The following is a 25,674-nucleotide window of genomic DNA, read 5'->3' as shown; positions in this document are numbered from 1 at the left end:
CTAGGCAGGAGCAGTGCCATTACAGATAAGCTTCCAGATTATACACAGCTAGAGATGGCAAAAATAGCCCACAACTGGGACCACAACAAAGACTGGGGTAAGGAATGGTCAGGGAAAGACAGTGAAGTCCCTGGGGTTTAATGGCTGAGGAGGAAGTGATGTTGAGAGCGCTGATCACCCATAGTAATTAACTCCCAAGAAGTGCACAAGGATCATTATGGATCTTGCAAGGTATAACAAACAAGATGTAATTATGAAGTAGGATGATTCACTCTTTAAAATGATTATTAATCATGCTATGAACTGTGATGAAGATGAGCAGATATAAAGTATTAATTGCTATGTGATGGTTAATTAATATATCCTCAGGATGTGAGAGTCCTAATTAAAAAAAATTATATTCACTTCAGCAAGATTAATTCCAGGATAAGATACTACTAAGTATGAGCAAAGGCATTAAAATTCTGCCTGTCAAAAGCATGTTATTTAGTTCTGGTCCTGGATGAATTTGATCAGTGGAAGCTGATGGTATTCATCTGAGAGAGCTTACCATAAAAATGCTCTTATAAGTGTCCTGATCTTTTAGCCTGCTGATAGTCTGATGATGCTGAAGGGAACAGAAGTGTTTCTGTTGTCTGTAATATGAGGGACTGGGGCCTTGAGATCGGTAATTCAAAATGAATGAACACCAGTTTATATATTGCTGTACTCCAGAAACATTTTATCTCAACATTTCATTCTACCTGTAAAGCTCTTACAAAGTTTGTACCAACAACTATTTTTTTTCCAGCATAGTTGATATTGAGAAGTACAGTAAGGAAGCATCACTCCTTATGATAGGGGCTCAGCAGCCTGCCTTGGCTCTGTTCTGTAGTGTAGCACATACAGTGACCCTTCCCTTCCCTGCATGAGCAGTAGCACTGCTTTAAAACCTGTCCTGGATAGTGAAAACTAAATGCTTTTCCCTACGCAGGACTAAACTATGAGAAAACGTGAGCCACTGGAAACAAATTCTGTCTGCAGACTTGACCAGAGCAGGCAGCTGTAAAGACTGACTTTTAGAGTAACATGATCTTATTTCTATAGTGTAGTTTGGAAGTGCTGTAGTTTCACGTGTATCATTAAGAGGTTATTTGTGATGAAAAGCCCATAGTTTAGCAGTACTGCAGGCTACATACATGTGGTAGTATGAGAGGAAGTTTATTCCTGGAGCCCCTCTGCTTATACCTCTCCTCCCACCCCTCAAGCTCCTCAAACACCAGTTTTTTTTTTTTCTCCCTTTGTCCAGAACTCTTCCATGTCTGCTTCTGATAATGTGGGCATCATCCTAGCATTGTATGAAGTCTCACTTTTAAGTACCCAAACTTTTGAGGAGGTATTGTCTGAAATATGGGCTTTACAGCTGAAATATGATGTGGAAAGCTCAGAATCAGATTGCTTTTGAACAATCTGAGTCATGAGTAGGCAGTAGTGTCGGCTTTGGCTGGCCCCAAAGTTCTCAGATTTGTGCTGTCATCTTGGTACCATTTCAACAGTCTCCATCTGCATTACATACAAGCAGACAAATGTACCATTTGATTCCAGGTTTATAGTTTATTAAAATTCAAAACCTTCTGTTAGTAGAATTTATCAATTTAAAAAATATAAGACATTTACATATACATAGTTCTCTAGGGCAAGAAGTTCCTATGAGCTTGTGAAATACCGATTCCAGACATGGTTTGTTCTTGATTATTCAGAGAAAAGCAAAGGAAAAAGTAAAACAATTGTTTCAGGTTTGTCTCACATGAGGAGGAAACCGAAGTAACTTCACAGAAGTCAGTGGGTAGGATAAGTCTTCCCCATACAAGGCTGAATGGGGTTACATTCATAGAGTCTCACTGAATTACTCCAGGTCATCCCTTGGTGAGAGTATCCATACATCATTGTGGACTGAGCTAATAGTGCAATACTATGTATGAAAATAGAAGGCCCAAGGATCATCATCTGAATATTGCACTGATCAGGTGATAGCCTGAAGCATGAGATTAGTTCACTTCTAGATTATATGCATATAAGTAACCATTAAATTATTTAGCACCTTCTCAAACCCAGCACTCAATGCAGAGTATTCTGACCTCGATTAGGATGGAGGTCTACACTCACCCAGCCCTGTGGGAGGTCAACTTCTTCCCTACAGTATGTGAAACTATCTGCCACTCACCCTTAAATGCCATACTGGTCAGGACAGTAAGGATGAGAAGGTATCTGCATTCAGTTGTAAATAAATATTAGCAAGCATTTCAGAAAATAAACAATGTAACAGACTTCAGCTATAAAATGAAGAAGCCAGCAGAGGTTCAACCAGTGATGAACAGATTCTGGTGAGTTCATGTTTGTTCAGTAATGTAATTTTATTGCCAATTATTAAATAGGAATTAAAAGCAGATACTGAGGCTTTCTCCCCTATTACGTGCAGCACTGATGATGATGATTCCATTTAGTTGGTCTTAGATGCTTGTCTAGGACAGGATTATTTGCCTTTGGTGGTACGTTTTTGGTCTATTTTCTTCATAGCAGCCTGCACCCATCTCTGATCAGGGCTTACGCAGATCTTGATACCTTTTGTGGTAAGAAACCTATAGGAAGAAAGCAAGCAAACCAGGTGGCCATTAAATTCCAGTCTCCAAACCCAGGTTTACTATTCTTGGGTTTTATGCAGAACATGAACAAGGCTGTAAAACCACCGTATCACATGCCAGAATTTGCAGATGTTAGTTGGAATAACAGCAGTTTGCAACATTAGTTCCCTATTTATGGCACAGGTATGCATGTAACATACATGGTCATGTGCATATACACTGACATTTAAAAAAAGGAGCATACCTAGTATTCTGAGATTTTGTATGAAATCATGATTGCACATTTACCTCCCAGAAACAGATCCCAGATTTGATAACAATTGCATGCTCGTGAGATCAAAAGACCAAACACAGCTCCTAGCAGGAGTTACAGTTACCCCAAACTCTTCTACATTATTATTCTTCTTGGCTCAGTTCAGTGCACTGGGCTTCTTACTGCTCCACCCTGACCCCTCGCTGAGATTTTTCCCTACTTTCTGGGCACTAAAGGTCTGGCAGTTCAGTGAGATTTCTGCCAGTGTTTTTGAGCAGCATACATCTGCCAGCTCTCTGAGGCCCACTCCTCTCCCCTCACTCCCACCAGGTGACTGCTCCATGGGGGAACTGGAAGGGTGACCTAAACTAACCAGATTTAGTGACTTGGGCCATGAAGTGTCTTCTGATGCCCTTTCCATTTTTGATGGTAGCGTGTTTTGTATAGACAAGTCTGAAGGTGAACTGTGCACTGGGTACTTACATGATGGCATTTACTGGAACTTGTTGCTTTTCATAGCTGATAAGGTTTCGGATGTTCAGTTGCTGTGTAGACAGATTCACACAACGGAATTTGCGCATGGACTGACTTCCAATGCTCCCTAGAAGGGGAAAAATAGATAAATGAAAAAGTCAATGCTGTATTCATATTTAGCCATAATTACTTAATAAATTATGAATTTCAGCAGATTTCCAGTTGTGGTTAGGAGTCTCAGATGTACAGCCACAATACCAGTTACACAAGAGAGCTTAAGGTATTTTTTGTGATGCATCCTATCATCTCTAAAGTGTTGTTGCTATTCAGTTAAGATACTAATCTTCACCCATTCTCCTGAACAGTTGTATAATCATTCTGCCCCTAGGGAGTCACTGCTTCCATAGCAGAAAAGGTATTTGGCATAATTCATAATTAGGTCTGTATCATCTGCAGGTAAGTGTCCATACAGAGTAGTGCTTGGAACCAGGTCCTTTACTGTGTGGATTTCCAAATGCCGTCTGAACGTGGATTAGTAATTGCCCCTACTTTCCAAGTGAAGGAAAGGAAAGCCAGGCTACTTGTCTCACACTGGACATCCAAAACTAGCATTAAAAAAAAATTGTTGAAAGAAAAGGAGGTATATCTGCCAGAAGACTAAGTACTTACATACTCTTGCTATAAGTCTGGTTTCATAGGCAATGGAGTGCTACTTAATCCTCTCTTCCCTCCAACATTTTCATACATTTCAGGGAAATGCACTGGTGATTAATACAGAGGATCGTGACACCGGTGTAAAATTCTCTGGGCAATTACCTTACATGATGATAACTAAAAATGGGAGCTCATTTAAGTGAGATGGGAGTATACATATACATTACTGGAAGCCTTCGCTTGCTAGTTTCTGGTTTTCTCCCACCCATCAGAGACAGGTTTGTGAAAGCATGAGGGGTACAAACAGAACACTGCTGTATTCTGAGGTTTCTTTTTAAAGAATTTATAGAGATACTGGCTTGAGAAAAGTCCAAGAGCTGTTCAGGTACAACTTGCTAAATATAAAACCTGCTTCGCGTAATCTCATTATCTGTAAGCTTTTCTTTGTATGAAATAATTAGAATAGCTGAGGCAAAAACATATCAGCCTTTGGAGAAGCTGTAGCATAGCCAGCGCATGGGTACTGCCAGAGCTGCTAATTCTTGAGATTTTGTTTGCCTGAAGGAATATCTCTTCTGATCTTACTTTAGTGATGAGTAATGCGATGTATTTTTGATGATTCATTCCAAATATGTATCTTACTGCCTCAGACTGGTTTTCAAAATGTGGCATTAAAGAGCTCAAAGATTGTCAAGCAATCCTTACTAGTCCTGGAAATATTCTTTCTACTACTAAGCTATCTCCAGGGAATGCATGCAGGGAATACCAACAGAGCTTCTCTAAGCCTGGGAACAAAACCAAATTGCTCTGCACCTATAACCACCCTTTTTTTTGGTGTGTTTTTTTTTTTTTTTCTTTTTCGTTCTTCTTTCTAATCCTTTTCCTATTTCTTGCACACCACCTCAGTGTGCTTTTTCAGACTTGGTGATATTTATGGCAAATTATACAACCCAGAGAATGACATTATGAACAGTAGTCTGTGATACAAAGCCACATGTTGCTGAGATGAACAGCAGTAGTGTTAATCAATGCACGAGAATGTAGTATGACCCAGCTCGAAGGGCACTAGGTTAACATACTTGGTGTGTAGCTACATAATCTTGTGAACGCTTAGCAGGTCTCAGTTTGGTTTTGGTGTGGTTTTGTGAAGATGTCTTTTCTGTGTGTTTCTCTTTGCATATTTTTGTGGGTGTGCATATGGCTTGCACATAAGTGTTTTCTGTGATTTTTATGTGCTTGTTTGCGTGAATCTGATTGTGTATAAGATGACACGTGCGTACGTGTGTATGTTCATGTTTTCGCATGATACGCGTAGCCTAATCCAAAAGTCACAGACCTAAATACCACTGTAGACGAACTTGTTTGAAGTATGGCTAATAAACATGGCTCATCTCAGTGCTCATAAACGGTCTCAAACAAGATGTTAGATTGTGTGAAATCAGGAAGAGAGAGAAGATGTTGTATAAATTCATTGCTCTCATTTGCAGTTTTTGTTCATAGTTTGCCTGTTTGTACCAAAATATTTTGCTAGAAACATCAAATAGGCAATATGTGATACAGAACTGGAAGAACTTTTAAAAACAGGGACATTAGAGTGGTTAAGGCTATATAGTTAGAGAAAGACAAATAAAAACCAGTGTAATAAAAATACATATAAAATAATATATCTGGAAAAAGTACATCTTATTCAAGATGTATTTTTCATAAAATGTTATTAACCTATAGAACTTATTGCTATATGGCATCAGTGAGATTAAAAGACATTGTGTCTTCAAGATTTCATGATTTTAAGAGAGAGAATAATGCACAGAAACCCTTTAAATGTTCTAAGGCACAGAAACACTCATTGCATTCAGGCAGAAACCAACCACTAATTGACAGGACATCAGATGAAATCTCCTATAAAGCTGCCTTTCTTGCAGTTCTGATCTGTGTTTCTTGCAAGTTTTATCATATGAATCAGCTCTGGCTGAGAATGAATGCTGCTCATCAGACTACTGCTGCAATGTGGAGCAATTCCTGTCTTCCTCTTGGGTTGTCAACTTACCTTTCGCTGTGTGCACAGTGAAGATGCCAAGCCAGAAGACAAGGAGGATAGCTGCAGCGTGGAGTTTCATTGCTGGTGGCTTCTTTGTCAAGGCAGAGAAGAAAGTGGCTATTGTCAGCCCTCTTTCACAGAGTTTATATATTGTCATTCAGTGGTCAGTTCTTGTGTTCACTTTTGGGGCGTCATGGGGGGGCTGACTATAAGTGGAAAAAATGAAGTGGCAGTACTTTTTCTGGTGACAGAACCACCTCCTTTCTCCCACCCGTCCTTCACTAGCCCCCCTGTGAAGGCTTTTCCTGCTCAAACCCTGCTGTGGTTGCACTTGCTTCTGTGCTGTGAGTAGGGTTTATTTCAAGCTGCAAAAAGTGAGAGCTCTCGTTCTGTAGTGGAAACCTTTAATAAATGTTCCTGTCCTTTCACATCTCAATTTAGAGAGCTGTAGCTAAGCCGCACTGCAGAGGCACGGAGTAACTTTCAGAGTTACCTCTTTGACCAATGGACCACTTAAAAGGGGAACTGTGAGCTAAAGGATGATGGAAACAGGAACGCCTTGGCTTTTTCCATAGTGGCTGTAGATAGTTGGTCACTTTAACATATAGCTTTGGAGGGGTATCACTCTTATTTCCTATGTGTGGTCGAGCTTGTCAAAACTCTTCTGTTTTTTCCATGATTTGATATGGCCAAAGCTGATATCACTACGTGGTGGGAGATCAAAGAGTGAATGCACTTTTACATACAGAGCCAGATCCAGTAGCCCTCCTGCCAGTCAGGCATAACTAAAACACCAATGGTTTCAAAGAGGAATAAGAGTTTATAAAGGTTTTGTTTTGCTTTGGTGTTTTTTCTGTTGTTGGTGGTGTAATCTTTCTAGTATAAAGAACGGAGCCCAAGAAAGTAACCAGACCATCAGAGAGGCACAATTTATAGGAAAAGAAAAAAGTTTATTGCACTTCCATGTAAACATGGTGTTGATAACAGATCCATCAAGTTGTTCCAACTGTACCTCTAGCAAAAGTGTCCTTTTTTGCGGTCTGTGCTTGTCCTGTTACACAGTTTTAGGTGTCCTTTCTATGTTGTGGTAAGGTTGTCTGAGTTACTGGACAGCATTGCTACATACCAGGAGTTTTGTGCCTGCAAATATTTTACAAGCAAGCTGTGGACCTCCAGGCCACACACGAAGCAGCACCTGAGCTGGCATCATCGTCCAGAGCCTCTGAGCAGAAATTTCCTCTTGTGCGTTACACTCTGGAGCCCGGTAGAAAAAGCCAGGCTTTGCTAGGCCCACGGAGACCCAGCTGGGCCTGGTGTGAGTAGGTAAGCACCAGGCTGCCTGATGGCTGCGATCGTGAGGCAGTGGTGTAGAACGGCTGTCGGTGCAAAGCCTGGAGCAAGCATCCATTCATGCGAGTCTGAAGCTTCCCCTGCTCTTACTTCCAGGCCTACACCTCAGCTGGTTACTTCTAGTTTTCCAAATTCTTGATAACATCAATGTAAATTGCTTTGCTTGAGGAAGCACAGCATGTGGAAGTCAATTCCCTAAGATTTCTCAGGCAAATTGAGCTAAGAACTGAGCTCAAATACTGACTCCTAGGCTGTAATGGCTGATCCGTAACCTCAGGAAGAGTCTGTAGGTCTTGCAGGTAGACAACACACTGCTTCGTTTACCTGTATGTACACGCATGTTCTTTGTTCCTTTTCGTTTGAGTCTTTCATCTTATGTCTGCCATGCAACCCAGGGAAAAACAATGGCAAAAGTAGGCAGTAAGCAGGTGTAGGGTACTTGCTGCTTTACTTGAATGCCTGTTAAACCCACTTGCAACACTAATGAAGTTGCAACGAAATGGAAGCCAAAGCTTAAACCAGAGCCCCTAAAGCACATGCCTGATGCCACACAGGGGAGTAACCGTACTGACCTCAGCAGAACTACTGGGAAATCTATGTTAAGTTTGTGTCCAAGCAGCATAGCAGCCTGGTGTTTTGCTGAACGCTGCCTGAAATCACTCCTCGAATGAGATATTCTGCCTTTTTGGAACTTGTCAGTTTTGAGACACAAGATAGCAACTTTGTCATTGATGGCAGAGAGAAGTTTTCTCCCCATTAAGAGAGAAGATGTTCCCCCACTTCTGCTCACTGATACGGTTATGTACGTGTATGTATATACTCACTGTCTACAGCTTTAAGAGGAAGGTTCACCAGCTGTATTGAGCATGAGCCAGCTCAGAAAAAGTCAGTCTTTCCCACAGAATTGTCTGCAGGTTGTAGATTCATCCCTGAGGTGTTGTTAGAAAGCCTTTTGCTTCTTTAGTTTTCCACCATTCTTAAAGTGGGATGGAAAAATTGCCCTGTGGCAAGTTTTCCCCCTCTTTGAGGTTCCCATTTACTGTGGCCTCCTGGGCTGTCGTTCTGTGCAGCTGGCTTATGTCCTGTGAAGTCTATGCTTTGGAGAAGAGTTTTGTGAGCTGGAGTCCCACAGCCCTGTCTGTGGATATTTGGTGATCTTTGATGTCCTAATGTTGTATAAGGCTCACTTTGCACGTACTCTTAAAACCAGTGTGCGAAGCCTTTGTGCTGTGGCAAAAGGTTAGTGCAAGATGATCAGATGTATAGTCTTTCTGTTTTCTTGCTGGTAATTCATATTAAAAAGACAGCTAATAAGTGCCTGAAGTACTTTTCCTGTTACTGCTGCTCAGCTCTGGACAAGCTGAATGCTAACGATACTTGTCCTGGGGCTTGACTGCCTTTTTCATGGCTCACTCATCACAGCACGTTCAAAGCACTCTGGAGTAAAATGATCATTTGTAGCTTGTGATATAGCCACAGACAAAACGGATGGTGTGATTAGGGAGTTCTCTAGTAGTTTTTTAAGGCTGAATTGTGGATAAAGATGACTAACTTTACCACGATGCTTCCCAAACCCTTGGCTACAGGTACGATGTTGTGTGCGCCATGAGAGCCGCCCCTTCTCCTCCCCTCTACATCTCATGTTTAACACATGCATGCTTTGCTGAGGGAACACAGGTGCAGACAGTGGATACTGCAGGTACGGGTGTGTACATGTATCAGTATTTAACCTTTGGAGCCTACTCACATCCAGAAAATGACAAGCTTTGAGTTAGTCTCCTAGGCTTCTTGTATGACGTGGGGAGAGACTGGGACAGACAGCCCTGGGAGAGGACAGCAGCAGCAAGCTGCTGCTCGAGGAGTTCACGGGCTTGCCGAAGTCCTTCAGCCCCCGTTCATGGAGAGCAGCCTCACCTCCATTTTACCAGTACAGCCCCTGGGGCATGGAGGGGTGAAGGGACACGTGAGACTGCTCTTGCATAGCGGGAGGCACAGTCAGGACCCACTCTAGCACAGCTCCTAACCAACTGCTGCATGCAATAGTTTTCTTAATTTTTAACAATGTCAAGAAATTTTTACTGAAATATTTGTTGTATATACCCTGTTTCATGTCAGCAACCTTGCCGAAGGAAAAGAAATATGCAGTGAGCAGAGTGTTGGGCCTAATAGCAGAGTTTACTTACCAAGGTAAACAGTCTGAATTATTGTATCTTCTCATACTGTAGTTAGCTTTCAAAAAAGAGAGGCCAAGATCTTCACAAATAAGTAAATTCTTATGTGCTCCTAGAAATGAGCATCTTTAGTGAATGTTCAGCAGCCGCTTGAACTTGAAGATGTGCCAGCAGATCACTATTGCTTTTGAAGACTAAATCAGGGCATTCAGTAACTTTAAGAGGGGAACCTAAGAACCTCAGCTTAGACGCATCTGTATCTCAGACAACTGTTTCTGGGTGGGAGATGTCACCCTCGAGAAATACGTGTCTGTCTCTATGATTTACAGAAGAAGTATACACGTGTATCTTATGCCGGACATGGTAAGTGAGCAAAGTTAGGTGGGATAAATCTGACCCTAATGTATTTTGGTTTTGCATTGTTTCTTAACAGTTGGAGTACTGGTTTAAGAATTAGTAGCAAGTGACATCCAGCTGTGATATTTATGTGCCTTTCCTTCCCCCCCTTCTTCCTGTGCTTTTCATCACTTTTGCTCTGTAGATTTCATGCCGATTGCGTGGGTACCTCAAACAGCAGTTTATGGCCAGTCTTTTTCATTCATAGTGCAGTGGAGCAGAAACACACGCTCAGTGCTCACATCTCAGCTGAGACAATAACTTTTAATCTAATTTGATCACTTAAATCACATTTTTAATAATCACTCTGTTTTGCTGGTTTTGGCAGAACTCCTCCTTTAGAAATGTAACCCTGTTAACAATACTTTCTCTTAATCCTAATGGAGTTTTTGCTTGTAGACCATCTGTTTCCACTACCATACTGCCAGCTTCTCCCTCGTCCTGCTAACATTCTCCTCCCTTGAGGTATCATGTGCTCTTAAATAAGCTAGTCATATCAAAATCTTTCCTTCAGTCATCCAACTTGAAGCATTCAGATATGTAAAATTAGAATGAGAATGATTTGGTTTGAAAGGGACCGCGAACCAAACATATAAAAGGTACTCTACACTCCAGTCAGCTCTGCACTCCGCTGTATGCAGGCATGCAGCTGTTCTGCTGATGTTTTAAGCTGACTCAACATAAATGTGGCATTTTGTGTATAGCAGAGGTCTTTGGTCTTTCTTTCAGTGCTGTGTTGTTTCTTTTTTTTTTTTTTTTTCAATGAGCAGTTATACAGTCACCCAAGAGTTTACAAGAGGAAGACACTCATCCTCATCTCTATGATTTTAGCCTTGTGTGTGTTGGTTCTGTGTGACATGCACAGCAGGAAACTAAACACCGTGCGATGCTATTGCTGCAGAGAATCACAGAGGTGACTATAGCTCAGTTCTGTGAAGGTATCTAAATATTGTATCTGCTTAAACAGGAGCCAAATACTTTTGGGAATTTGTGGAATATTCTCAGTCCATCCTATTGCTTTTTTCTTCCTTGTTTTGGTTTGGTTGTTTTTTTTTGTTGTTGTTTCTTTTTTCTGCTTTCTCTTCCTCAGCTCTCATGTAAAACAGAGAATGCAGATTTTGTTTAGCACTTCTTCCTGTGTGTGCCGTATCTGTAGGATCAAGAATGTGGGAACCAAGTCTTATTCTGTTAGACTTCAGGAGAAAAATCAAGCCTGTTGCGTGAGAAATAAATAAACTTCTTGGTTAACCATGGATAGTCAGTGTCTGTAGACACTGGGGGTGGAGCTTTTTTATGTTGCTTCTGGGTAAACCTGAGCTTTCCTCGGAAAAGTGAAGAAGCTGAGACGCTTATGTTTTCTCAATGGGGAACAGTTTCCTTAACTATCTCATGCTTTGGAGAGAGCCCCTTGGCTAATCTGTGTGTGTTCAGATTCCTTTGCTCCATGATAGTCATTACAGGGAATATGTTGAAGAGCTAAGATTGTTAGGGGAAAGGGGGAGTTACAGGTATAAGAACACACATCAGTGATATTTGTATGCCTCCTTTGTTGTGCGTGTGCTATTATTTGCAAGTACACAGACTTTTTCTCTTCACTGCCATTAAATATTTTTGCAGTCATATCTATTTTAACGACTGTTTGGAGTAGGGGCTGTGTAAAAGAGAACCACAAATAAAGCAGCAGGTTCCAGGCAGCAGAGCAATAAGCAGAACCAGTAATCCTGGATTCAACTTTCAGTCCTTTGCCCACTAACTTCTCTTCCCTGCACCCAAGAATTATTCTAACCCTTCAGCCTATGTTTTCATGTGCCAAAGACAACTGTGCATCCTCTCCACGTGCTTGTGGCTCTCTAGTTCACCAGTGCTGACAGCCCTCCTGCATCGAATACCCCTATTCTGCTGGCTTTTCCCCACAGCAGAGGCACTGTGTTGAGTCTTTCTTTTGTTCTGATGCTAGATTTTGGAAAATTTGTAGGGATTTCTGCCTTTTGTTTAGCATTGGTTGAAAACGGCTGGTGGATTTAAAAAAAAATAAATTAAGGAAAGACAGATGAATAATGCAAAATTCCTTTTTTTGAAAATGTCACCTTCTTGAACTTTCCAGAAGGGAATCCTTGGGGTTTTTTTCTTCTGTTTTTTCCCCTATATAGCTGATTTCTAATAAATGCATTTGTTTAAAACAATAATTATACTTGTTAGCATTTTTAATAACCAAACCTTCATGAGGTCCTATGATGGAGTTTAACAAATTTGACAAATTTTAATTTGCAGTTATGGTGTTAACCCCTATGGCTTCCAGGGAAAAAAAAAAAATAATAGAGAAGAAGGTAAAAAGAGATCATTCCAGAATCTTTGCAAGAGAAATCCATGGATTTTGGTTTTTTTTCAATGAGAGTTTTTTTCTTCCTTCAAAGAGAGTTATAATAGCCTCTGGAATAGGTACTTTTCTACTTCATCTCTCAGATGAAGAACGGTCACACTTTTAACCACACCACTGGTGAGGTACACTGCCTTGCTTCACACTGGTTACTATAACCTGACAGTTTTGGGCCACATCCTGTTCCACAAAGTGTTATAGAATTTCTTAAAACTGATCACAGCACTTGATCCTCATCTGCCCTATGAAATGAAACTTGGTGCTCATGCAGCTGTACCCTTGAACGGATACAGACTGAAAAGAAGTATTTTCCTTTCAGTTGGCTTTTATATTTCTTTAGCCATTTTCTCACTGAGCCCGTAACAGCAAGAGAGTCACTGTGCAAATGAAGGCTTAAATGAGAGGGGCAGGGAAAAAAGAGCTTAGCTCACAGGAGCCTGCAGCAAACACCCACTCTTGAAATGTTCCACTCTGAACTTTCTAAGAGAGTCCTTGGGGTTTATTTGTTCTCTGGGTTTTTTTCCCCTCATAATGACTATGAGTATGAAAGCATGTTTTAGACAAATGCATCAGTCTGTATTATTCACCTGAGCTCACTGCAGTGAGTGATGCAATGTGGGAGGCAAGAGGGGATGGGAAAATTTCCCCCTTCCCCCCTAAAGTTAGCATTCACTTTATTCTTTGCAATTTCAGAGATCAGGTTGTGACTGTTAAATGCTCTTTCACTTTTCCTTTGCAAACTACTTTTATCTCTCACTAAGGGCTGCAGAAACCCCCACGGTGTCTAGACAGCAATAAATTAAGAGCTCCCTCCCATGGTTATCGTATTTCTCGCACTTAATGCAGCTGATTTCAGTGTAGTCATGGGCCACTGTATCCCTCCCCCATGCTTCAGCATGGCCCCCTGTGCAGCACTCCAGCCAGGCTAGCACAGCATCCCACACCTGGCGAATGCCCTCGCTCTCCTCTCGTACACAAACCCAGCCCAAAGTAGCCACGTGTCCCAGTGGCCCATAAGGCTACCTGCTTATGCCAGGTCTAGTTTAAGATTATCAGTTTGCTCTCTGTGCACTAGCTTATTTACTGGGATACTGGTTTCTTCCATCCCGTATACTACCTTCTTTGAGATAGACAAATATTTTCCCCATTTTCTACACAGAATGACAAGGAGGCCACTGGTATCATACTATCAAAGGCATACATGGGAATAGGTGATGTAATCTCTGTTTGATGGGGCAGTTTGTACTTCAGAGGTAAGCAGGTATTGATGCAGCCCCAAATTAAATGGGATCAGAGTCAGCTGGTTGTTGCTAGTTAAAAAATTCAAGCACTGCCGTGCCTATTAATCCCAGTCCTTACCTGGCTGCAGCTCTTCTCTCTGTCAGTCCACCTGTGAGATGTTTTGCCTCCTCTCACCACGTGCAACCAGCAGATTCATTGTAAGTAATGATGCTGCTCTTGCTTAGCGCTTCTCTCCTGAGGTTCTCAAAAGGTTGTAAGAGTATTGGAAAGTATAATTAGCTCTCCTATCACAAAAGAAAAAATGGGTCTGGCAAAATAGAGAAGTAGTGGTGTAGCTGTGCACTGTTACTCAAATCGGCTGCGGAGAGGGCATCGTAGCTCTCAGGCACCACTTGTCTTTGCTGGATTCCTGTGGTCTATTGAGCAATAGAGCTCTGTTGTTCAATTAGATGTCAAATAAAATAAACTGTAAGGCCTAGGTCTCAAAGGTGATGATATCATGATGGCTCTTGTGTCCTGGAGGCTTCCTGCGCCCTGGTTGCTCTGTGTGGGTAGCTCTAGCTGGAGCCCAGCAAGGCAGGAAACTGGTGAGGCACAACAGAGGCGGTTAAAAATCAACAGGGTGTACCAGCCAGAGATTATGTGCCATGCTCTCGGAAAGGGAGAGAAATGACTGTCAGGGCTGGTTTTTCCAGACCAATTTTATATAACAATGCCTGAATGTGAAACTCCTTTTTAGCAGCTGATGTTGAGGAGCATCTAGTTTTGAGTTTTATTTTCTAGGCTGCATTAAGTCTGTTTACAGGCACAGTTGCGCAGTAGGGATAGACCTGTTCTCCTTTGCTTCTTACAACAGCAAGGCAGAATTGTGAGACTTTCCACAAGTTTGGGCTTGATGAGCGGCCAGTACGTACTGAAGTGTAGTTCACTCCTGCTTGAAATTGGGCCGGACTGCACACCAGCGTCAACACCAGCTTTGCCTGCGTATGCTGCTGCTGTGCAGCCAAAGTCACTGCCAGCAGCTGAACTCCCCAGGGCAGACAAGGTCTAAGTAACCCACAGTGGAGTAGTAGGGTCTGTCTGCATGTCGGACCCTGCAGCGCTGGGAGCTCTGAGCGGCAGAAGGGACTTCTCTGGGCTGCTTTGGAGGGGTGCGCAAAATGGGACGAAGGAAAACCTGACAGTGCATTTGGTTTCATTGTGTGGAGTGTTTCCTAAGGGCAAGTTTTTAGGCGTGAGCATATTGAAAGGGTTACAGATCACTGCACTTGAATGATTCTAATTTCTAGGCCAAAGCATGGGCAACTAATTTGATTTGGGCATGATCATAAAAACAATACAGTATTTTCCTTGATCAGCTACATCATGATCTTATTTCTGAATGAACTGGATGACCTATACTGTCTTTCTGGATACTTCTAAAGCCCCTTTCAGCATTGACTTGACCTGCTCCAGAGGAATTTTTTCTCATTCCCCTCAATATGACAATACTAGATCAAGCCTGCTTGGTGCAGTGTGAACAAGTGAACACATGAACAGCACTCACACAAAGTGCACAAAGGGTTGCATGTGTTTTGTCACATCTTCTGTATGGTGTGTGGTATTGTCCCTATTTCACATGACCACTAAAGGAATTGGGAAGAAAACAAGACACTCGGCTGAAGCAGAGCAGGGCAGAAGAATGTAATTCTCCCTATCTTCCACCTTCTTTCCTGTAATTGTTAAACATTGACCCTTCCCCACACCGTCTGGCTTAAATGATTGAGTTCAAACTGACAACAACCTGTCTATCCAAAGCTATCTGTTCTCATACATCTTGGCGCCTCAAAATCCTGATCAGGATCAAGAGGCCTTCTCGGCTGGTAATTTTTGCAGGTTCAGAAATAAGAAATATTGACTTGTGAAAGTGTTTAAGCACATCTAGAACCTGATTTGGATTAAGCTGAGGGAGCTTTCCAGAAGTCTGCTGTAGTCTATGTTATGAAACAGTAAATAATATTCCCTACCAGAAGTATGAAATGATGAGGTAAATGAATGTCCTCACTTTGTGAGAATCGCATGGGACACTTCTAAAGGCTGCCTATCTTTGTTCCCTCTGTTTCATACCTGGGGATTCAGCCTGTGTGCAGAGAGGACACCTCTCTGCCCTTCCAAATGAGGTTGCACAGCAGGTTATTTCCAGGGCAGGTTTTGTTTTTCCTTCCTGTCTGGTAGTGGCTTCACTTAAGACCTTCCACACCAAGTCATCGCAGTTGTTCTTTATGCAAAGAGGGTAATTTTTTCAGAATGCACCCTGAAAGTATTCTGAAAATCTGGGTTTGTGTTGTGTTCTACTGATTTCCTCTCATAACCTTTTGCATGCTGCTTATATTGACTATGCCTGCCCAGTGAGGATATCATTATTTTCTTCCTCTTCTTGATTTAAAATATATGCTCTTAAGAGATTCAGGTATATGAGAACCAACTTTTCCAATCCTGAACTCCTAGAAGCTGAAGGCCCCCAAAACATGAGGTTAGATTAAAAAAATCATGGCATTTTTTTATCAAAGGTGGGATTTGATTTTCTATGTTGAGAATTTGGAGTATTTAGGGATATGGTCATGTAATATTGTCAAGATTTTCTTCAAGATCTCGAGGGAAAGATTTATTTCCCCTACAATGTAAAATAAAAACCAAACCCCTCTTTTGACTTTCATGGAGGAGCGTGTGCTCACCTCCTGAGTGAGTAGGGAAGCACACTTAGGAAATGTAACTGTCCTTGTTGTTGAACAGTGTTGAACATCAGGTGACAAGTCCCTTGTCTCTAAAATAATGTCGGCTTCATGGTTTCCCTGTTTCTCCAGCTGGGCATATGGTTCCAAGTAATGAAAAAAATGAGATGTGTGTTAGCCTAGCATGTGAAACCAAACCTATACTTTGTCTTGCTGCTTGTGGGTCTGACTCACTTTGAAATGCCATGCTGAGCATAGGTCTCATCCATAAAAACAACCAGGTGGCTTGAAAAGTATAAAGGCACCCTGGAGCAAAAATGTGCTCACGTGGCAAAAGCTGGACAGGCTTCACGGTTTTTCTTTTCATCTTGGAGTATTCTGTTTCAGCTCAGGCTTCTCTGGGGCTGTTGGCAAGTAAGTGCGTGCTGGTACACACCGCTAGCTTCGCAGGGTGCCTTGGTGTTGGCTGGTTTTGCCTGTGCTTGTACTGTTGCAGAGTGGCAATTCCAGGAGGCACAGAGACCTTGCTGCGGTTTTTCTGCTTTCTTTAAAAGCCTGGACTCCAGAGAGGCTTTAATCAAGGTGAGCTTACCATCCTGCCCCTGCCTGCACAGCTGCTTTCCGCAGAGCCAGGGAGAGAGGTGCCTCTCCAGGCCTGCCAGGTTGGGAGCTGACCCAGTGGGTGACACCAGAGTCCCAAATGCTGCCAGAACTGTGCTCCTACCCCACCTGAAACTGGTGGTTGCTCTTTTCCCTGATAATAAACAGCATGGTAGTTGGTGAGTGCGGTTTTGGGGCCATTTTTACCAGGGGGTGCAAACCTTGCCAGTGAATTTTGGGATCCTATTCTGAGAATAGGAAAGGCTGTCAGCTTACATAAAGTCTTATGCAAGAAATTATTCTAGGGAGAATTCAAAGCTGATTTTTCCTCCCACCTGTGGCTATCCATTACATTTTGCCTACGTGTTCTTTCCATGCCTTTTTATTCTTTAGTGAACTTAATACCTAAGCTACTGAGCACATTAGTAATGCTTGATTGCAGCCCCTAGCCCCTCTGCTTCAGTGCTGTAGCTCTGTTATTACAGAAGCCAGAATGTCCTTGGCCTCTTACTCAGCTGCTCTGTGAGCAGGAAACAACACCTCATTAATATCTTTTACTGACCAGTGATTGCTAGGTGTTGCTTTGTGGAATGAGAGAAGGAAAAGGCTCTTTTATGGTATTTGGCCTATCTCCTGGATATTTATAAGTCTACCCTGCCTATAAATAAACTTGTCACGGGAATTGTTTCAGTGCAAGTTATTGATGGACTTGGTATTGTGCCAGCATGGCCTCTGCTCTGAGCCATTGCAGGCTTGATGGAATGAGCAGGGTCTGGGGGCGTGCTGCAGTGCCCGTATGGGATGCTAGGTGCTTTGGGGGCACGGGGAGTGGGTGGCTTGCGGGGAATGGTGCTTCCACCCCATGAAACAGGGGACCCCCACGGGAGGACACTGTCAGGGCCTTGGGTGCACCAGGGAGCTGGTTACACCGTTACTGCTGACTTCTGAGCCTGCTTTCGCTTCAATCAGGAGCAGCTTGATACTGATGTGAACTAGTAGGACCTCTGCTCTACAAGTTCTCACTGGTCTCAGATGCTATACATTAGATTAAATTGATCATGTACAGCGATGGGGATTTCTGTCTTTCGTAGTACGTTTTTATCTCTGTGGAGAAAACGGAATGGTGCTGTACTGTGACGGTAAAGCACAGAAGTATGGGTAACAGCTTTTGTGTACGGGAATAGCCCGTAGTCTAATTTACGTTTGCTCTCCCGCATACTTCACCTCTCTGCAGGATGGATTTCATTGAAAAATGAGTTTTTTTCATTGATTCATCTATTTAGAAGGACCTTCCTTCTGGGGTGATTAGTGACGGGACACTGCTGCTTCATCCTGCACTTTACTCTGAAAGAACTGCTGATGTTTCTATACTCGTTGTGCACAAATACTGCACCGCTGCTAGGGAAAGGCAGCTGCCTCTGGGTTCAGTATGTCCTAATGGTCAGAAGTGATTTGCACTTTAATTTTTCAATTTAGCATTAAAAATGTATTCTGAAAGAAAGGGACCTTCACTCAAGTTCCTACAATGCTGTTTCTGCCTGCTTCTTAGAGATCTCCTGTGCGGCTATTTGCCAGAGGCCTGTGTAATAGGTATCTAAGCAAAGCCGGCTAATAGGTGGAGAATGCAAGTGGAAAAAAATTCACACACACAAGCATTTCTGCTGGAAAACCAAACCTATGACTTGCATAATGTATACAGTTGAGGCTGAGAAAATTCAACTCAAAATTTCAATTTTGTATTCTCAGAGACAGCTGAAAATGATCTGTAGATAAGGCATTGCTGACCCACAGTTATTTGATAAATACTATTGATGATAATAATTATGCTTAATACAATAAATTAGTTCAGAAGCTTTTTCACAAGTGACTCTCAAATTAGGATGAGGGAAATAATTTTCTACCAGTCACTCAATGGGATCTACGAGAGACTGATTTTAAGTCACTTCAATTTTAAATTAATAAGCTTAAAATGGTCCTTTAATTCAGTGACTTTAATTACATTTTTTTTTTGTACTTGTATTTTCCCAAATCAAGAGTTGTGGCACTGACTATAAAATATTTTTATTTGATTTTGTAATCAAATAAAAATCTTTACACAAAATGGATTTATTTTTTTTAGCTAACAAGGGTATTCTGCAGCTGTGTATACTTAAGCAATTACATGAAAATATTTTTTGTGTTCTAATATTCCTATTGTACTAGATTTAGAAAAAGATGAATGAAACTTTTCATATTTAAGCATAATTGGTGGATGAAAGGCTAGACATGAGTCAGCAATGTGCAATCGCAGCTCAGAAGGCCAACTGCATCCTGGGCTGCATCAAGAGAAGTGTGGCTAGCAGGTCAAGGGAGGTAATTCTGCCCCTCTAGTCCACTCTGGTGAGACCCCAAGTGGGGCATTGCATCCAGCTCTGGAGCAGGAAAGACACGGACCTGTTGGAGAAGGTCCAGAGGACGGCAACGAAAATGATCTGAGGGCTGGAGCACCTCTCCTATGAGGACAGGCTGAGAGAGTTGGGGTTGTTCAGCCTGGAGAAGAGGAGGCTTCAAGGTGACCTCATTGTGGCCTTCCAATACCTGAAGGGGGCCTATATGAGAGATGGGGACAGACTTTTTAGCAGGATCTGCTGTGAGAGAACAAGGGGTAATGGTTTTAAACTAAAAGAGGGTAGATTTAGACTTGACATAAGGAAAAAATTTTTTACAATGAGGGTGGTGAAGCACTGGAACAGGTTGCCCAGAGAGGTGGTGGAGGCCCCATCCCTGGAGGCATTCAAGGTCAGGCTGGATGGGGCTCTGAGCAACCTTATCTAGTTGGAGATGTCCCTGCTCACCGCAGGGTTGGACTAGATGACCTCTAAAGGTTCCTTCCAGCCCGAATGATTCTATGATTCTATAATTAACTTTCTACTTACCATTTGTATTAAGTTAATTTTGGAAATTAAGACTGGAACACATATTCATACATTGAAAACCATCATTCTAAATCGTTTCTAATATGACTTAATAGGTTTTCCACACTGAACAAGTTTTGAAATCTTCTGTAAAAGTTGCACTTTACAGAATTCTGGATAACAGCAGTGAATATGCCAATATAGAAACTCTGTAGGTGCTGACATTTGAATGAATAGAAACTTTCTTAATTCAGGAAATGGTTTGTTGTACTTCATAAATAAAGTGGGATATGATAATTTAGTGAAAGGTATTTCACACCATTCTTTCTATAAAAAAAATTTAACTTGTTTAACTACTTATGAAAGCTCACTGATTCAATAAATGACAGTTTTCAATTCCTTAATTTATAGTATTATAGTTAATTATTAACATTTGTTGTTTTAAGTTAATTGGTGATATCAAATAGGTTCATTTTTTAAAGTCTAATAATATAATCAGAGAAAGACTTGACTAATCTGAAAACTTCTATTCTAATACTTTGAATAATTGATTTTTCTCTACCTTGTTTACTTATAAGAAATTGAACTTTCAAAAAAGGTAAAGCTACCTTATTAAATATAAAGATTGCTGAAATCAAAGAAAATAACAGTCAGCAGTGATTACAGCAAATTGCTGTGGGTGGCTTGGAGTAAGAGCTCAGGTTTCTAATAGCAATAGGAATCTAGTTTTCCCTCATGTTGAAACTAATTTAAGAGGTTTATTTATTGCCTGCCTGTACTTTAAATTACCAGAATGTATTTAAACTCTGTGCAGGAGATGGGGGTTTAACTGGTGTTGGATGTATGCCTGCTGTGGAGGGGGAACTTCACGTGGCAGTAGGTTCTCTCCCTCCTCACATGGCCTAGAGCATATTTGCGACATGGGGCAGTACCAACGGGGTGTGCCTTGCTGGTGGCCAATCCACCTCTGCTTACTTTCTTGCAAGCAGTAGTCCTGTGAAGTTCAAAGTTATGCCTTGTGTATGTTGAGTCAGTTAGATACGTAAACACCTTAAAAACTGGAGAGCTGTAACTCATAACTCTGATTTTTTAAAAAAGTATTTAATAAATTAGTCTACACTCCTCTCCATTTTTGTCACTGGGAGGTTGAAGTGGCAGGCAGAAGTCTTGAGGTATTGCTTTGCTTGCTTCATTTTATTCTTTCCCATGCTGTTTCTAATGTTGTCACTCTTTACAGCTTTGATCAAAGAAAGCTTTGAAACTATTTTTCTTCAGCTCTTAAGAAACTATAACTTTAGATCAACTAACTTTGTAAATGTAGAGCCCAACTCCCTACTGTTTAAAGAAAGTCAGCCCTTCTCAGTGTGGAAACATGTACCTCTTCAATGAGGAATCCAAACCAGAGAATTATGAGGTTTGGTTCGTCCAAAAGAATTCTGCAAAGTAACTTTATTAAAATGGTGTAAATAAAAATGTGGGTTTTAAAAAACCCTATTTAATGTATGTTTAACAGAAATTAAACTAGACTTTCTTTGCCTGCTCTTATTAATGTAAACTTAGTGGAAATGTGAAATTACGTTATGAAAAGACAGGAGATAAACAGAAGGATAAAACTAGAAACAACCACGTTGACTGAGCCCATCTCAGGCTGACTAAAGTGCAGAAAGTAAGCAAACATTCACTAATGGATCCATGTTGCTGCCTTAGCTCTAGTAATTTATCTTGAATCAGGCTCTGCTGTTTTACCAGTTGCTTTCATTTTATCACTTGCAAGAAAAATAACGTGCATCTAATACCTATGACAGTGATATGATCCAAACATGTTTGTTACAAGATGATAGCATTTGTACTTTCTTTGCTTTCTTCTTTCCTTCCTCAAATTATGGTCAGTTGGCCTCAATCTCTACTGTTTTCTTCTACTGTTGATGCTTAAAGTTAGAGTGATATGACAAACTGGACAACAACACAGGAAGTGTCTACAGGATAAAAAGAAAACTTTTATGTATGTGTGGAGTATTTGGTTGTACATCTTTTGCCTTTATTATTCTAATCGTGAACTATTTTAGTAGAATAATCATTGCATAGCCTACTCTGATCATTGACATGCTATATTAATTCACTATTTTATCTTAAGCAAGATCATTGGGTCAGGATGCTGTCAGATTAAGTAAATTACCTCTAAAGTAAAAGATTGAGTACTGGCAGGAAATATTCAAGATAGGTTGTTTATTAAGGTTCTTCTTTTCCATGTTGTTCCTAATGTTGCGAAGAATTTTATCTGAAGATTGTTTACACTTTTTTTTTTGTCTATCAATTAATCGCCTCATGGACAAGGAGTTACAAGGCATTTTTTAAGTCCTCCTAAATGTTTGATTTGTTGGCTGCTACCCAAGGTAAAGTCAACCGATCACTCCTGATTCCAAAGGAGATGGCATTGACTGCATAAGCTTTTGAAGATGGTTTGCAGCTTTTCATATATACAACTTACATCAACGTAGGTGATCCTTAATTGCATTGCACATATTATGTCTGTCTGTGGTTTCATCAATTATTCAGAGATATTGGCCTCATGTAAGTGTAACTATCACTCCAGTTGATAGCTTTAGGAAGGATATTTTTGGCCTAAGGAAGAATTTTCTTTGTCATCACAATAAGATCCAGGAACTCCAGTCTTGCACCAAGGACCATTGTGGCAAGTAATAAATACGTAACAGAAAAACAGTCTGTGAAGAACAAGCCTACAACCTAAGTAAACAGGCTGAAAGGTCTATACCAAACAGGCACCTCAAACCATGTTCGAAGGAAGGGCCCTCGGTATGACAATGAAGTTGTCACTATGCCAAAGGATTTCATGACATCCTGTTACGTCTACCTAACCACATAAATATTTATTCATATATGTTACAGACATTATTTATGTTTTGTATCAGATTTTTAGATAAGGATGATAAGACCTCTGTGTGTCTGCTTAGATAGACAATATTAATAGCTCACAGAGGGCAGAGGTTTTGAAGGAAGTGGTAATATATTTTGTTAGACCAGTTGAAATATTCAGAATATGGGAAGAATATCAGGGTCAAGAGAGGCTTAACTGAAGGAGGAGTGGAGTTACCCTATCTTCAGCATCCCAGGGACAGAAATGAAAAACACAAAAATATTCAAATTAGAGGTGGTCCTGTATGGAGTCCCTTCGTTTCCACATGCTTTCTAATTTTGTTCCAAGGAGTGTATGTTTGCAAATGGTTCATCCTTTTCTATCTGTCAATAGCTACTTTGTGAGCATGCAGCCATAAGACATTTTTGTAAGGCCTTCTGAAGGTCCAAGGCTGCCTGTGCATGAGTTCAAGGGAGCATGGTGTGCACACCAAGAGACAAAAGAAAGCATAAAGTGATGGGTATGATAAATATCCTGAATTTTAAAGTCCTGCTAATTGTTGCCTTTCTGAAAGGGCTCATCTACGCCAACACTTCAGTGTGTCAGTTACACCATCATTGGCTCCCAGGACCAAAACTTGAAGTGATGGGGTATGAGTAAAATTGCTGGCAAGAGGGCTCATAGATGTGTGTAGCCTGTGAGTCAGACCAAACGATATTTAATTTAACATTATTTACTGGATGTATTGAGGGGGGAAAGACAGCTCGTTTTGGTTTCCTCAGTTTAAACTCAGTGATTATGTCTATGCTAATAAATTAAACAGTGCCAGAGGTTGTTCCCAGATGCTGAGTATGATTTTGTTTATAATGCTCGGCTATTGTCACTGACCTGTTTTGGCCCCAGCCAAATAATGCTCTCCCAGACAATTCACATGCACAACTTGAGAGTTAACAAGGACAAAAATGTTTTGGGCTATAAGAGTAGGTGAAAAAGGGCCAGTCTGTACTAGTGAACAAGTGTTGGGCACATTTACCTTCCCGATATAGACATTAGGTATCCAGTGAATAATGTACTTTTGTCAGCATTCCACAGTAAAATGGTTGTGCAGCTGTCTCTTGTCATGAATTAACCAGAGCTGAATCTAATGTGGACTTGGAAAAGGATATTTTTGGTCATTATACTTGGTTCTGACAAGAATATTTGATTATTTTCTTTTTTGAAGAGGTCATCTTCTCCATAATTTAGTTTGTGTATCATCATTGTCTGTATGAAGATGAAACAACTATGTTAGTGGTGTTTTGATTTAGTTTCCTACTACGTAATAGTTCTCTACCTGGAAGCTGATCCGGCTCATTGTCTTGTTTCGTATTGGAGAACGCTGCAGGTAAATGAGAATGGTAGCAGAGAAGCGGGAGTCTCTGTAAAATTTTGAAAAGAACCTAACCTTTAGACTTCTGAAATGCCATCATAATTCCTGAAAAGAGTTTAACATCAGCTGCTTCCACTCCTCTAGTCAGCAGCTGAGTGTGAGGCCACTCCCCTGAACTACATCTCCCACCATGCGCCCGCAGCCTTGGCTGTCCCCTTCCTGCAGGCGTGGGGTGTCTGGTGTCTCCGGGCAGTCATCTGCCTTTGCTGATTCATATGTGATGATACCTGCTGGGAAACCTGTTTTCAAGCAGTCAGACATTTTTCTGCACGGCAGTTTGGTCAAAATCCCGTCTTTCCAATCTTCCTAGCCTTTTGTGGTTTCTTGAGAGAAGTCAGCCAGCCTAGGTTAATGGCTTTAACTCTTCACTCGGCTCTGAAAATGCTCTGCAGCGCAGGACAAATACTGCTGCCCGCAGCTGATCGGTAGGGAAACCGAGGCATGGTGTCTAATCCGCGGTGAATAGCACAGCTTGGAAGCGGAGTGCAGGTCGTGTGCCCCCCTACCAAGTGTGCTAGAACAGGTCACTTGGAGGTGCAAGGCTGCGGCTGTGAGACGGCCAGTCCTCCTTCTTTAGCAGTGATTAACATTCCTGAAAAGCCTGCCCAGGCTTATGGCAGGTAGTCATGATTTACTGTGTGTGAGGGTCTTTTGTATAAGGCTTTACGTGCCAGCTGTAGCAAGCTGAGGTGCCTCCGACCTTGAATTTTAGTTTGTATTATTTTAAAGTCTCTCCTTGATTTAAATAAGGCATATTCCTAAATGTTTTTACGGGAATAACATGGAGATATGTCTTTTCTTCTGGAGGAGGTGCATTACTGTAAAATCTCACTTGGGCATTGAACAGATTTGTTTAAAAAAAGAAAATTGCACCCAGAACTGAACTTTGTAATTCAATTCTTTCCTGCGCCGGCACAATAGAGCAGTGGCTGCTACTGCATCACCCCAGTTTCCCTGCCTGCAGTGGTTTTACTTTCCTGCCTCCAGCAATGAGGTACCTCCCCTTCTAACGCAGCAAAGCTAAATTTAGCCCCTGCAGAGCGCACATTTCCTATATTTAGTGTTGTGAAAGTCAGACTTCAGCAAGGAACTGGCTAAACTATGAGGTGTTCTGCAGTCCAGGAGACAGAAGTAGAAACATAGCAAAGTGCCTCCTTGGGTTTTCCCTCTCTGGCCAGGCAGCAATGACAATGGAGGGGCCTGTGCAGGGGCGAACTTTTTTAAAAATTATATATCATGGCAGTTATGATGGGATTCCTGAACGTGAGCAGAGAGCGAGCTGTGGAGCCCGGTGCTGCTGGGAGGACGCTGGGCATAGCTGCTGGCTTTGGGATGGAGGGAGACTGCTAGCAGCTCACCCAGCCCTGGCAGCCCGGCGAGGGGACAGTGGTGGTGGCTCTGGCAGGCTGATGCAGCATCCCCAGGTGCACTGCAGGGGTGGTTTAGGCTGGGTTTTACTCCTCTGCCCTACAGTTGTCTATCTGCTTATATGATATATGCAGAAATATTCGTGTGGTCATATATACCAAAAGGGCCCAATTCTCATTTACCCAAAGCTTGCGTAATATCAGCTTGGCAAGATTTGTAAG

General features: G+C 41.6%; 1 protein-coding gene across 1 annotated transcript; it reads right to left on the bottom strand.

Annotated features, from left to right (window-relative positions):
• Positions 1 to 2,512: 2,512 nt before the first annotated feature.
• LOC104154939 (lymphotactin-like) lies at positions 2,513 to 6,119 on the bottom strand. The gene is made up of 3 exons (XM_009709282.1): positions 6,050 to 6,119; positions 3,358 to 3,475; positions 2,513 to 2,618 (listed from the first exon to the last, which is right to left on the bottom strand). The coding sequence occupies exons 1-3, from the start codon at positions 6,117 to 6,119 to the stop codon at positions 2,513 to 2,515; spliced, it is 294 nt and encodes a 97-aa protein (XP_009707584.1).
• Positions 6,120 to 25,674: the final 19,555 nt, after the last annotated feature.

The sequence above is a fragment of the Cariama cristata genome, unplaced genomic scaffold (assembly GCF_000690535.1).
Source record: "Cariama cristata isolate BGI_N322 unplaced genomic scaffold, ASM69053v1 scaffold1891, whole genome shotgun sequence".
NCBI classification, from domain to species: Eukaryota; Metazoa; Chordata; class Aves; order Cariamiformes; family Cariamidae; genus Cariama; species Cariama cristata.
Note: the sequence above shows the minus strand (reverse complement) of the source record. Positions and strands in the feature narration are given on the sequence as shown.

What these genes read in the sequence shown, in the direction of transcription:
- LOC104154939 (XM_009709282.1), bottom strand. Translation starts at nt 6,119, where the DNA reads ATGAAACTCCACGCTGCAGCTATCCTCCTTGTCTTCTGGCTTGGCATC. An exon ending in CACTGTGCACACAGCGAAAG is followed by an intron (nt 3,476 to 6,049) that starts GTAAGTTGACAA and finishes TTCCCCTTCTAG; the next exon opens with GGAGCATTGGAAGTCAGTCC. An exon ending in GTTCCAGTAAATGCCATCAT is followed by an intron (nt 2,619 to 3,357) that starts GTAAGTACCCAG and finishes TTCTTCCTATAG; the next exon opens with GTTTCTTACCACAAAAGGTA.